The sequence below is a fragment of the Raphanus sativus genome, chromosome 6 (genome assembly GCF_000801105.2).
Source record: "Raphanus sativus cultivar WK10039 chromosome 6, ASM80110v3, whole genome shotgun sequence".
Classification (NCBI taxonomy): Eukaryota; Viridiplantae; Streptophyta; class Magnoliopsida; order Brassicales; family Brassicaceae; genus Raphanus; species Raphanus sativus.
The window spans coordinates 43,686,223-43,700,487 of record NC_079516.1 but is presented as its reverse complement, the minus strand read 5'-3'; the positions used below and the strand labels follow the sequence as shown (position 1 = coordinate 43,700,487).

The following is a 14,265-nucleotide window of genomic DNA, read 5'->3' as shown; positions in this document are numbered from 1 at the left end:
TTCTGCGAAATCAATCACTTCATCATGTTTCTCTTCTTTTACTCCTCCAAATATGTACCTTCCATCATGAAAAGTTGAGTCTTTTCTTCATATAATGCTATGGTGAATACTTCTCATCACAATAATAACATAAACCTTTTGCTTTTCTTTCAATCATCTCCGCATTAGATAAGAATGGTTTCAATTGCTGCTGATACTCTTTCGGCATCCTTATTCCTGCTCTTATTAGCTCAAACCTCGTATGATATTTTGCAATACTATTTGTCTCTTTCAATTCCTTCAACTATGCAATTGGATCATCCAAAACTTCTTCACATCTTTCTTTGATCAGGATCTTATAGATCTGCAGATTACGAACTGAACTTCTTCCTACCTCAGCGTTAAACAAAGCTTGATGCCAAGAAGCAGCAATACTAGTGAAATGCAAAGCTTCTATCAACACTTTCGATTCCTCTAGTGTGTTATCAATCGCAAAAAAAATTGTCATACACAATCTCTTCAACTCGACCAATCTCTTCAGCCAGCTTGTACATCGTTTTAACAGTGAAGTTATTGGCCGGAATGTTTCTGATCCGGATCCATATATCCATAGAACAGAGGACGTCCATCTCTCCAACACCATAGACCAATGATTATAGGAAAAGGGCATGTCCTTCAGAACCGTTTGGAGATCTTCCTCACGGTGAAAGATGAACTGAAAACGATCATGCGAGAGAGTTATGCCTCGAACTCTACCATACACACGCCAAGCTGTGGGCATGTAATCGATCATAAGGGTTATTGACTGGCAGTCTGGGCTTAAAAGGCGGCCTAGTAAACTTGTTTTATTCATATCCACCACTGTGTAGTCAGGAATATCCGATAACACGAGAGGTTCTTTTTCTTCCAGCGTCATAGCACGGTGGAGCAGATCAGCCATGTGAAACGTCGACGGTGAAAAGACAACAGCGGCCCACAAGTCAAGAGGAGAAACTTTTGGAAGCAGGTCAACTATGATTGAAGCAAATTTACCGTGAAAGAGGTTAAATTCTGTCATGATTTTTAGGGAAATCATTATACAAGGAAAACTTGGAGAGGAAGCTGGGAAACAAAATTACACCGAGAAGGAAAAAAAGAATATCACACGGGAGGGAAAAGGAAACTTTTTGAAAATGGGACCGTTGCTCACTGGCCGGTAATTGAAGCCACTCACAATGAGAGTAGGGGTGAGCGCTTTACCCGATATTCGAAGCCGCACCTGAACCCGATCCAAAAACCCTGAACCAAAATCTGAACCGAAATAACAAAATACCGAACGGGTATTGATTTATGAGATATTAGATATCCGAACCCAAACGGGTAATATCCGAATCCGAATGGATATCCGAAGATAACTGAACATATATATATTTACCTTTTTTTGTCACTAATATATTTACCCTTATATTTCTAGTTTTCATCTCTCATTTTATTTAAAATATTTATATTGATGTCACAAATACTTTAATATTATATAATCTGCATATAATTATGGAGAAAAATGATTTGATATTCACTTAAAATGAATATCAAGCTTTTTGTTTCATCTATTAACAAAAGTTACATCCAAATTCTAAAAACAATAGTCAAATTAATGTCTATTTATTTTTGAAATGTTATCTCCAAATTTATTAATAATTCAATCTATTAAAATATAAAAAGTTAGTTAATCGAAAACTAAAATTTTAAATATAAGAACCATAAAAATTTTAATTTATTTTTTTTTCTTTTAAAATTTAAGTATCTGAACCTGACTCGAAACAACGAATACAAACTAAAAATATCCGAACTCGATTTGAAGTATATAAATATCTGAACGGATACTATACCTCTATACCGAAATACTCGAAAATCCAAAATTTATAATCCGAATCAGAACGGATATCTAAATTTAATGAAGTAAAAGAGAATAATCCAAAAAGGAAACCAAGAAGTACCAAATGATACCGAAAGTGAGGATTCAGTTTAAAATTAAATAAATGAAAAGTTACTAACGCCGAAACCGTTGATTGTACAGTCAACGAATGACTAATGAAAAGATCTCGAAATTTAATTTACTTATTGACTGACATTTAATTTGGAAAAAAAAATTTCTCTAAAACGACTTATACTAAAATACACACATTAACACATTATTAATAAAAGAAACACAATATATAAACCAATTACGTACTACTATATAAACACACTGACAATACCAATTAAATTTACTTACAAAATACTACGGATAAAGTTGACAAAAATACTAAGATAAAGCAACATCACCACGCCAAAAACACACAAGGCACAGAACGGATATCCAGAATTTTAAAGATATCCGTGATCCGATTCACTCTGTACGAATAATTTGTTTTCGATCTAATCCATGATGTTGTAGATATTCAGTGATGAATATCCGAAAAAATCAGTATATTTTACCGGATATCCGATTCGATCCGTCAATCTGATAAAAAAATAATAAAAATTTCATTTTTCATATAAATTAAAAGAAAAAAGAAAGATTTTAATATAAAATAATAGTATTTCGTTACAAATTATTTAAAAACTAGGTACTTAAAAACTTTAATGGCCAAATAATTAATTTAGTGGATAAAATAACTAAAATTCTATATAGAAATATTAGATTATATATAATTTTATATATACATATATGCATACGTACATTATGGATCCAATCAGATATTCGTTTTTTTAAATGAGTATTTGTGACTCTTTCCTTATTTGACTGATATTAAATTTTAATATTTGCTTCGATTCGTAGAATTACGGATATCCGGATTTTCAGATCGAATCGAAACGACTAAAGAATCGAATCAAATTTTACGGATATTTTGTCCACCACTATGTAACAACTAACAACAAATACAAAAAAAAAACTGCCTGAAGCGTAATCACATATCCCAAGCAAAGTATACATATTTAAATAATAATATTCTATTTTTAGAGATTCAACCATTGTATATTGTTGTTTAAAAAAACCATTGTATATTGTTGTTGATGATTAAGAGACTAGTCAACATGAGCAATAACTCTAATATGATTATTATACTATTGCTTTTACATGAATAAGTCAAATGTACTTAACTACTAATAAAAGACTACCCATTTGGACACACCATATCTAGACATTCCATTTTCAAAGATTGTTTAAAAACAAGTATAAAATGGCTCTTATCAACACATAAGTATTATAAACTAGATGCTTTTGATTTCTAATTTGATTAATAAAAAGGAATCTAAGACGATGAGGACTGCTTTTATGCTAATGGTTCTTGTTTTCGCAATGACATGGTCATATTCGAGTACTCAACCGACAGATCCTCAAGCGTGCATTAGGGAGCTTAAGGGTACTTCAAGTATATGTCGACATTCAATTTTTCATTTACAATTCCATGAGATAAAGAAAAATTGCTGTGGAACCATTGCTATTGTTTCTGATTTATGTTGGCCAATTATCTTCCCAAACCAACCTTACGTTCGTTTTTTCTTGAAGGGTATTTGCGTTTGGAAGAAGTAGTCCTTACATAAAAGTGTTTTAGTATTTTATTTGTATGATATTCTTAAAAGCTAAGAATAAAAGAATATCTACTTTGATATCAATAATCACAATCTGGCTCATATTATCATTTAAGTAATACTAAATTCTAACTCGTGTTCTGCTTAAATTTTAGTTCAGACTAGATTTTGACATGTACGCTTGTGCGGGTGTATATTTCAAAAATACAATATCAAAACTGGATAAAAAATCCAAATCTGAAGAACCAAACCGATCACGATCTGAAAGAGTAATACAAAACCCGAACCAAAATTGAATAAATATATAAATTATTCAAAATTTTGATATTTAGAGAACCGAAACCATAACTAATTCGAATCGAAGTATTTTGGATATCAAAATGTATCCGAAAAGATTTATATACGTATATATATTAATTATTTTTAGTTTTAATGTATATAAAAAGATATAAAAATATCCAGAATATATATGATACTTTTAGGTTGGTTTAAATACTTGAAAATATATAAAAATAGTCAAATATAAATATCTAACATAGTGGAAGTACACTCAAAACACCAAAAATATTTAAAATAATTTTTGATCCAAAATTTAAGCCAAACCAATTTATATGCTAAGTTTAGGTATTTTGACAATAGAACGCTCATTCGAGCTATCAACGGTGACATGCAGGCTAAGGAAATTAGAGGAATCGTTCACGACATCCTTGATATCTCCTCTGTTTTCGTCTCAATTTCTTTCTCTTTTGTTTCTCGCGATTTCAACCAAGAAGCCGATGCTTCAGCTAAGCTATCTTTACGTCGTCGTTCTGTATCAACCCTTAATGGGTAAACTTGGGCCTGAGGCCTTTCTATTTGATTAATATGATCATTTGTGCACAAAAAAGGTATTTTGACATATGTTATTCAGATTTATATACAATATATTGTTTTATTTATAGATTTTAAGAAAATCAAATATATAATGAATTTAAAAATAATAATTTAAATGGGTTATTCGAACACGAACTGAACCCGCAAAAATCCGAATATAATTCGAACTGAAATTTAGAAATATCTGAATGGAGCTGAAATCTTTAACCCCGGAAACCCAAAACCCAAACAGTCAGAAACGGACCCGAATGGATACCTAAATGTCCATCCCTAGTCATAATTCGAACTGAAATTTAGAAATATATGAATGGAGCTGAAATTTTTGACCCCGGAAATCCGAAATCCAAAGACATCCTAAATGTGAATACCTAAGCGTCCAGCCCTAGTCAGTATTATGTATCATATATATGTCATCATATAATTAATTGTATTGGTCCATTATATAAATAATCATATAATTAATAGTATTTTATATGTATCATTTTATAAATAACCACATATAATATATTCTTAAAGTTTAATGTGAAATATAAAAACTATAATTTAAGTTGGTATATGAAATTAATCTTTTTGTTGTATTTTCTTATATATATTGAAAACATTTTCTTAGTAATGGTTGTTAGAAAATATTTTAGAAAAAATATTTTTTTGAATATATGCATATTTTGAATCAATTTTTGATATAAATCAACTTTAAATTATTATTTTGATTTTAAATATTGGTATAAATTTAAAATGTATTTTATGATTATTTTAGATAAAACAATGTTTTTAGGTAATTAGATTAGTTTATTTTGTATATTTTAAAAATGATATAATGGATTTCCAATTTTTATTAATAACATAAGCCATTACTTTTTTCTTCTTACTTTTATCCATCTTTCAAAATTTTAATTTTTTGTATTAGTTTTCTATGAATTATTATTAATTTTATGATTTTTTTTTTTTAAATTGAACTTTTGATTTTTTTTTATATATTTGACTAAACTAAATAAGGTAATAATACTGTTTTTAAAAACTGTTTTATATAATATACTATTAGTATTTCAGTTTGTGTTTTTATTTTCACCATAAATAATTGTAAATATAGTGACAGAATTGTAAAATAAAAAATATAGAAATAAGGTTGTTTAATTTATTGTAAAAACAATGGCTAAATGTTTAAATAAAAAGAAGTATTAAATATGTTATTCATGTTTCTAAACAATTCTCATTTGTTATTAATTTATTGAAAATATAATGACTAAATGTGTAAATAAAAGAAAATATACATCTCTACTATCCATTTTTCCAAACATATCTCATTTATTCTACTATCATTGTTTCCAAACAATTCAATTGTGTGCTTCAATTTTAATAATATTGATGTGTGATTGTATTAGGTAAGATTTAGAGGGAAACAGAAATGCTAGAAGATATATATATATATTGTTTTTACCTTATAGAAGATTAAATTAGTATATTCAAAGAAACAAAATTTGAATATAAAGAAATTCATATTTAGAAATACAATTATAAATTACGATCTTCGTGATTTTTGGCTTGGTCTTTGTTACCAAGATGAAAATATTGGTAATATTCCATAACTGCTCACGCTATTAATTATTTGCTATTAATTGGAGGAACTATTTTAAAAATATTCTATTGATTTACAACATTCTCATTTAGTCATTCTTTAGTTATGTGGTGATCAAATTTAATTAATTGAATTGTCTACCCAAAGGAATGGTCTTAAGCGATTTTTTTGGTCAAAGAAATTAATGGATAAATCAGTGGCATGCCATTGTGATTATTTAGAAAAATTAGGGGTTAAATTTTATTTGTATTTTAGTTTTAATAGTTTAGATATGAAAATGAAAATGAATTTTACAAATAACATCTTTCAGTTTGATTAAATGTTACGTAATTTTAGGTTTTTATCCATAAGTTATGAATAAAAGCTCAAATTTATTTTGAGCATCGGATTTATTCAGTGTTTAGACATGTAAGTTTATTCACTAGAGAAACAACTAAGAAGCTTACGAGGACAAAACAGAGGACTGGAAACAAACTCCTCTGTTTCATTGTACAAGAGTAATCTAGAAGATTGGTAAGAGATTCTTGAGTTTCATTTTAGAAAAGACCATACAATGTTTTTGGGGGTTTTATTAGAAACTACAACTGGGTTTATACAATTGATTTTCCACATTTTTTGTCACCTGTCGCTAGCTCTCGTAGAGCATCCAAACCTCAACGACTTTCTTCCGCTAACAAATTTGACAGTGCAAATTTCGGTTTCCACATGCTGTCAAATTCACAACGTTCTCCGTCTCTCTTTGTATTGCATTTAACACAGATCTTCTCTATTTTCTTCATAAGCATAGATCATATGCAACTGAACATCTGTTTCATTCATACCTTGAAAGAGTTTAGCCTTCACTTCTCTTACTGATCCGAGTTTAATACCATACAGTAAACACTTCTTAGAAACCCATTTAAACTGCATCTCTAGCTTCTCAAAGTCCCATGTGATAGGTCCCAATGTTGCCAACCATTGTATTCATAGCACCATGCCAAGTCTTACCAATGGAATCAACATAATGTTAGTAGTAAACCGATGACCTTGAAAAGTCCATGAAAATTGCCTTATGATCCCACACACTTCTATCTTTGATCCATCTACAACAGAGACTTTCGCACACCCTGCAGTCTCCAACTTACATCCCATCATATTAGCAATGTGCTTGTCTATGAAGTTGTGAGTTGAGCCAGAATCAATGAGGATAGACATCTTTTTATTACCATATAATCCTCTACCTCTCATGGTTGTATAATCCGTCACTCCAGATACTGCATTTAAAGAAATGTGAGCAATATCACATTGTTCTGCGAACTCAACCACTTCATCATGTTTCTCTTCTTTTACTCCTCCAAATATGTGAAAGTTTGAGTCTTATTCTTTGTATAATGCTCTGGTGAATACTTATCATCATAATAATAGCATAAACCTTTTGCTTTTCTTTCAATCATCTCCGCATTAGATAAGAATGGTTTCAACTGCTGCTGATACTCTTCCGGCATCCTTATTCCTGCTCTTATCAGCTCAAACCTCGTATGATATTCTGCAATACCATTTGTCTCTTTCAATTCCTTCAACTCTGCAATTGGATCATCCAAAACTTCTTCACATCTTTCTTTGATCAGGATCTTATAGATCTGCATATTACGAACGAAACTTTTTCCTACCTCAGCGTTAAACAAAGCTTGATGCCAAGAAGCAGTAATACTAATGAAATGCAAAGCTGCTGTCGACACTTTCGATTCCTCTAGTGAGTTATCAATCGCAAAAAATAGTTCCGCTGTACTCAACCAATCATGAACCTTATCTCCATCGAACTTAGGGAAAACGATATTCATTAATCTGTCATTTGAATAGAGTTATTGTATATTCTTACGGATTTGATATTTGATGCTCGCGTTGAATGTCTGGAGTCGTCGAATGAACAGGTGAATGGCCTTCAAGATTTTCTCCACCACTCGTGGATGCTACCGCTGCCGCTTTCCCTTTCTCCATTCGTTTCATGAAATAGAAGATCTCTTTGATATTTTCTCTGATCGTTGAAACCGATTCCTCCAGTGCTTGCGTTCTTTCTTCATATCGATTGCCGATCGCTAGCTCCAACTCACACACAATCGATCCCTTCAATAATGCATAGGCACAAGTTTCCGCAATTGTTTCCGATCAAATAAGCTCAAATTTCGAGGACGTCAAGCTCTGATACGATACCACTGATAAAGAAATAGAATCAATTAAATCCTTTTGTACGAATCAGTGTTCAGTACAAAGAAAGAATCATATACTCACAAGTAAAAGAATCAAATGTTAACGACCTTTTCAAAATAGAAATGAAAAAAAAAACAGAGTTTTTTATTTATTTATATTCTCCGCCTTGCCAGCTGTTGATCTTCCATTGCAAGTCGTTAGTATCTCTCTAACAAACTCCCAACGACTTCTAAAACCAATCTTCAGCTGCCACGTCACTCTTTGGATCATTCTTTTCCTGTATCAAACAGGCACGACATAAGTATTATATAAGTGCCATTGAATCTGAAAACAGTTCCTAAGTGCGTGAAAAATTAACGAAAGTGATACAAGATTCACCATATATTCAAGAAGAACAATTACAAATTTACATGCACACAAATATGTATTCACCATATATCTGAGAAAGAATCACTCAAGAACCATAATATTGAGCATCAAGATTAGTATTTAACGAGGATCTAAATTGCTAATTGTGGCATCGTTGATAGGGAAATTTACATGTTACTTGATTCGTAAAGTATCCCTTTGGAATGCAAAAAAGGGTAGCTCTCCACTAACAATACTTGAGCCACTAAGGATACGGATGAACAAAACAAGACCCCGCGGTTGCATTGTGTTACGATCAAGGCAACAATTCTCGAAGAACAAGGTAGAACTAGGAAAGATGATTATATTGACTTACGATTACACAGAGAGAATAAACATGGTTCTCTCACGTGATCATGATGATTAAATTCCTTGATATCGGTCTCCTTACTATCCTTTACTTATTTGTACTAGGTTAGCCTCAGTTCCTTACGTGCCTTTCTCATGGTCCTAAAGCATGTGCAGCCTCTCACACATCCCTCATGACCCAACAGGCCATGTGCTTTCACTCCCTCTCTTGCCACCTCATTATTCAACCTCACTCTTATCCTCCTAGCTAGAAGAACTTACCCACCAAGTACCAACACTTTTTGGGTCAATAAACTCAGCCTTTCACAGCTTGAGGCTGCTCTTGTAATATGGCCTTCGTAACACATTGACATGGGATGCGATGGTGGAAATGGCTGTGCAACGTTATAGGTGACGGAGGCATCGGGTCAGCACTCTTCTAAAAATAGAGGCTGAGATTCTAAAACTCAGAAACTAGGGGTTGATTGAGGGTCATGATGTTCGATTGTATAAGTGTATATGGGATGTTTATAAGCCAAGCTTCAACACATCATATTCTTGGCACCATACGAGAGGTATTTTGGTTTTGTTGAGAACGCTTTTATTCTTGCTTGGTTAGCAGTTATTAACAGAATGGCCACTGGAGATCGCATGATTAGATGGAATCAAAATGCAATTGGTAGTTGTACGCTTTGCACATCACCAATGGAGTCTAGAGACCATATTTTCTTTAGATGTGTGTTTTCAGAAGAATTTATGGAGAAATCTTACACAGAATCTCCTTGGTACACTATACAAATCGTTGGGAGGACATTTTGGCTTGCTGAAAATTACCATCCTCAGACAAAACGAAAACATTCTCGGTTCGGTATGTTTTTCGGGCATTGGTCCACACCATTTGGAAAGAAAGAGGGAATCACCAAAAAAATCTAACAAATTGTAACATCCCGAGTTGTGATATGTGAAAAGGCTTAAGAGAATTGATTTGGCTACCTATGTCACCAAAGTTGACTTACTTTTTCCGTCACACATCCGTTTAGAACTCCAGAGTTAAGCGTGCTTGGGCTGGAGTAGTGAAAGGATGGGTGACCTATCGGGAAGTGATTCGCGATACCGTGTAAGTGAGGCCAAAACACGGGGAAAGGTAGGGTGGTGATTGCAGGGTCAGTAAACAATGATATCGAGCCTTGGAAAAATTAACGACCGACCGTCGGATGGGATGGGGCCCACGGGCCGAGAGAGCGGGCGTGGGTGGCCCATTAGCCGTGGGCGGTCGGGGCGTTACAAGTGGTATCAGAGCTGGTTAGCCGTCTCAGTTCTGACCTGAGAGGCATCTTGAGACCTGTCCTAGGGCGGAACGAGGGCGTTGCGTTCTTTGAGAGGGGGTGAATTGTAACATCCCGAGTTGTGATATGTGTAAAGGCTTAAGAGAATTGATTTGGCTACCTATGTCACCAAAGTTGACTTACCTTTTCCGTCACACATCCGTTTAGAACTCCAGAGTTAAGCGTGCTTGGGCTGGAGTAGTGAAAGGATGGGTGACCTATCGGGAAGTGATTCGCGATACCGTGTAAGTGAGGCCAAAACACGGGGAAAGGTCGGGTGGTGATTGCAGGGTCAGTAAACAATGATATCGAGCCTTGGAAAAATTAACGACCGACCGTCGGATGGGATGGGGTCCACGGACCGAGAGAGCGGGCGTGGGTGGCCCATTAGCCGTGGGCGGTCGGGACGTTACACAAATATTATCATGTTCATAGACCGAGCTGTCTGAAACATCATAGACAATCATTGGGGAGGTCGAAAGCATACCCAAGCTTTTGGGATCTGGTGTGCATCAAAATAAAGAAAATATAAACTGTCTCCTTTTTCAGTTTTATAACAATATTTTACAGTTTTTTTTTTTGAAAAATGGATAATCATGCTGTAATAAATTATGAGAAATATTACAGACTGATAAGTACAACTAACAATTTTACATGTTTTACGAGGAATCACGACTAATTGTATCATCTGAACCATCTTATAGGATCCACATTCGACGAGTATTCATTGCGCTATACTGCAGGTTTCTTTCCTCCATTACTTCACATGATTCTACATTCTGTAGGGCTTGAAACATAGGTCTTTTAGTGTAAAAACATTAATGAGTTCTTAATACAAAATTTAAAACTAATCTAAAAATTCACATGTTACGTCTTTTTTTTTTAAACGTCTGGATCGATTATTATCGATTAATTATGCTATTACAATGATGAGAATATTACAAAGACGATTTTACAGCCGACAATTCTACCACCATGTGAGAATACACGCCTGACTGCACCACTCTGAACCGTCCTATGAGATTCATGTTCGATGGTACGCCCTGCACCAAGCTGAAGATCTCCTGTAACCTGTTTCTCCATAATCTGGTATTTTCTGGGGTTTGAACCCCAGACCTCCGGGTGTAGAAGCAATTGAACCCTTAGTCAAACCACTGGACCAAGGGGGCTTCCACACACATGTTACGTCTTTAGTAATTCAAACTAATCCGCGAGTCTGTGAAGATATATTTTTTCTTTTCAAAAAAAAAGTTGACCATGCTTTTTTTTTAATATGGCTTTTGTTGCTTACATGCTGTTGGAACTTCACACAAGAAAAACGATATTATGTAATCGATAATTAGATCACTTTTAACCAATGTGTTATTTTTAGTGTAGCTTTAGTAAAATATTTAGTATGCTTACGCAAGTTAGTAAAAAAGTCTTTATAACATACATATCGTTGAGGTTCAAATTCCGGACTATGCAATTTCTTGTAGATTAAAGGAAATCAAGGTTTCAAATCCTGAAGAAAACGATTTATTAATGCAGACTACAGACGAAAGGCGTACAAGAAATCTTCAACATGGTGCAAGTAAATCTGGAGAGGAGATTTTCATAGGAAGGCTCGGATGATACAATTAGACATAGATTCTCATAAGACAGGTGGTATTGTCGGTTGTTGAATCGTCTATGTAAATTTTCTCATAATTGTAATTCCTTATATACTAAAGCGCAAGTCGCACGACCAATCAGATGCTGCCACATAAGAAATGTTTACAATTTTTTTTCAAAAAAATTCAGTTAAATAAGATAATGCTTGAAAAAGTTGAAACGTAAAACAGTTTTATTCAAACTAATCTACAATCCACGATCATTTTCTTTTGCCCACTATCTTTTGCTTTTCCATATTTCTATATATTTCAGATTTGATAAACAAATATTAGAGGAACTCTTCAGTGATCTGGAACCTAATATGAAAGATCTATGATCTTTTTTGAATTTCAAAATCTTAATTCAAATTTGGGGTCGTATAGAATGACTCGAGCCGGCAGTGGTGAAATTGATTTGTAACAGATCTCAACAAAGCATTTTTAATATTTCCCACTGAAGCTATCTTCTTTCTTTGTACAGTTTTGCTGGCTTTGGTAAAACATCACTTCACTGAACCGGTTTAGAGTTAACAAGGTTCACGAAAGAGTGGAAGAAGACGAACACAGAAAGCATACACAAATTCAGAAGATTTGGCTGAGTTAGAACGGCTTTGATAAAAGGTAAATGCACATCTATTATTTCGCCACCGAAAGATTATATTGTTGAACTGTTTTCCTACTGTACAATAAGTTTTACATCAAAATATAAACTGAAACATTCTTTAATATACTATGGTGATTAGCATTTTGACGTTCTTTTCTTTTAGTGTTTCAGATATTAAGTAATCATTGACCAAAAAGAAAGATATTAAGTAATCAAACTTGGTTATTGTTGATTATCAAAAAAAAAAAAAAAAACTTGGTTATTGTATGGTTGTAGCGAGAAAGACAAAGAGTTGAAGATGACAATGCCACGTAAAAGTTTAATTTTTTTTTTTGAACACCACTAAAAATTTATTTAAATTTTATTAGCAGGTACAGATATATATTAACGCATAAATGTTTTCTTTTAGATGTTAAGATATATTAATACACAGTGATTAAAAATTATTTTAAATTTCTATTGTATTCTCTTAAGTCTATTGTATACACAGTCTTAACTAACACGAATAATAGGAAGATCAATTATTTTATATATTCTCTAAGGTAATGTTTTTGAAGATTTTCTTCTTGATAACACATCTCTTTCTTATAAATCGAAGTTATTTTATACATAACATTTTAATCATATAAAATTAAATATTCTATATAGAAAAATATTCCCATTTTACTTAGCAAAAAAAAAAAAAAATATTCCCATGCGAAGCACGAGGCCCATACTAGTATCATAATAAATCAGCGTTAAAAAAAACATACATGTCGCTTAGCAAAATGATATGATATATTTTCGCTTTTATATGGATCGATATATGTTTTATACATAATAAAATATTTTTCAAAACTTGTTATTAAACAATATGAAACTCGATAAAACTTTTGTCCACATGCCTTGTTTTCCAAGTTTTAAAATCAGATGTTTTATATTCTTATACGCTATATACTCTAATTTTTACTCTAATTTTTTAGCTTTATATATTACACTTTATATTCTTATAATTTAATACATTATATCAAATTATATTTATATTAGAATTAGTTATCATATTAAAATTCTTAAGTGGATACAAACTTAATATATATTAATTTAAAATTGTTTTTTGACATTTATATATACAAGCGTAAAATCAATTTTATGCATATAATGATCATACAACATTAACTATAAATAATCTTACTACTTAAATATAGTGTTTGGGTTAAATTTATATAATACATATGCAAACTAATTTTTACTAATTAACCATATTTTTTGGGAGGAAAAGGTTGGTAGTGGACCTAGTGGTCCTCTAGACAAAAAAAATAGTTCTTCCTTTTTTGTCAACAGTCTTTCATCAAATTCTCTCATCTTCTGATGTATCCTGACACCGATCGAGATGGATCAAGACTGGCGGTGAGTGTCACCAGACATTCGAAAAATCCATATTTTAAATCTTACTTCTAGTTGCCAGCGGAATTCGAACCCGGATCTATATTAGAGCCGAGGCTCCTTCGAAACTATTAGACCGTCCTCATTTGATTCACATCTTTATATTTAATGGATACTAGATGATAACCCGGACCCTGCCCGGGGTGAGTTTTTTAAACTATAATGTATTTAAGTATTATAATCAAAATATTTTTTCTTATCAATATTTTGTTATATTCGATTAAAGATGAGCATTCAGGTATCATTTGGTTCGGTTTGGTAATGTTTAGTTTAGATCTTTGCTGATTCGTTTCATTTTGGTTTTGCCCTTTGCGGGTTCGATTTGGATTATGATAACTCATTTAATTAAAAAAATTAAAGTTCTGATATATTTTAATTTCTCAAAATCTAAAAATAAATATAATATATAATATATAA

General features: G+C 32.4%; 1 protein-coding gene across 1 annotated transcript; it reads left to right on the top strand.

Moving 5' to 3' along the window:
* The first annotated feature begins 3,256 nt into the window (after positions 1 to 3,256).
* Positions 3,257 to 3,535, top strand: LOC108808585 (uncharacterized). The gene has a single exon (XM_018580706.1). It carries the CDS (start codon positions 3,263 to 3,265, stop codon positions 3,533 to 3,535), a length of 273 nt encoding a protein of 90 aa, XP_018436208.1. The 5' UTR covers positions 3,257 to 3,262.
* Positions 3,536 to 14,265: the final 10,730 nt, after the last annotated feature.

Coding starts and splice junctions, on each gene's coding strand:
- LOC108808585 (XM_018580706.1), top strand. CDS start 3,263: ATGAGGACTGCTTTTATGCTAATGGTTCTTGTTTTCGCAATGACATGG.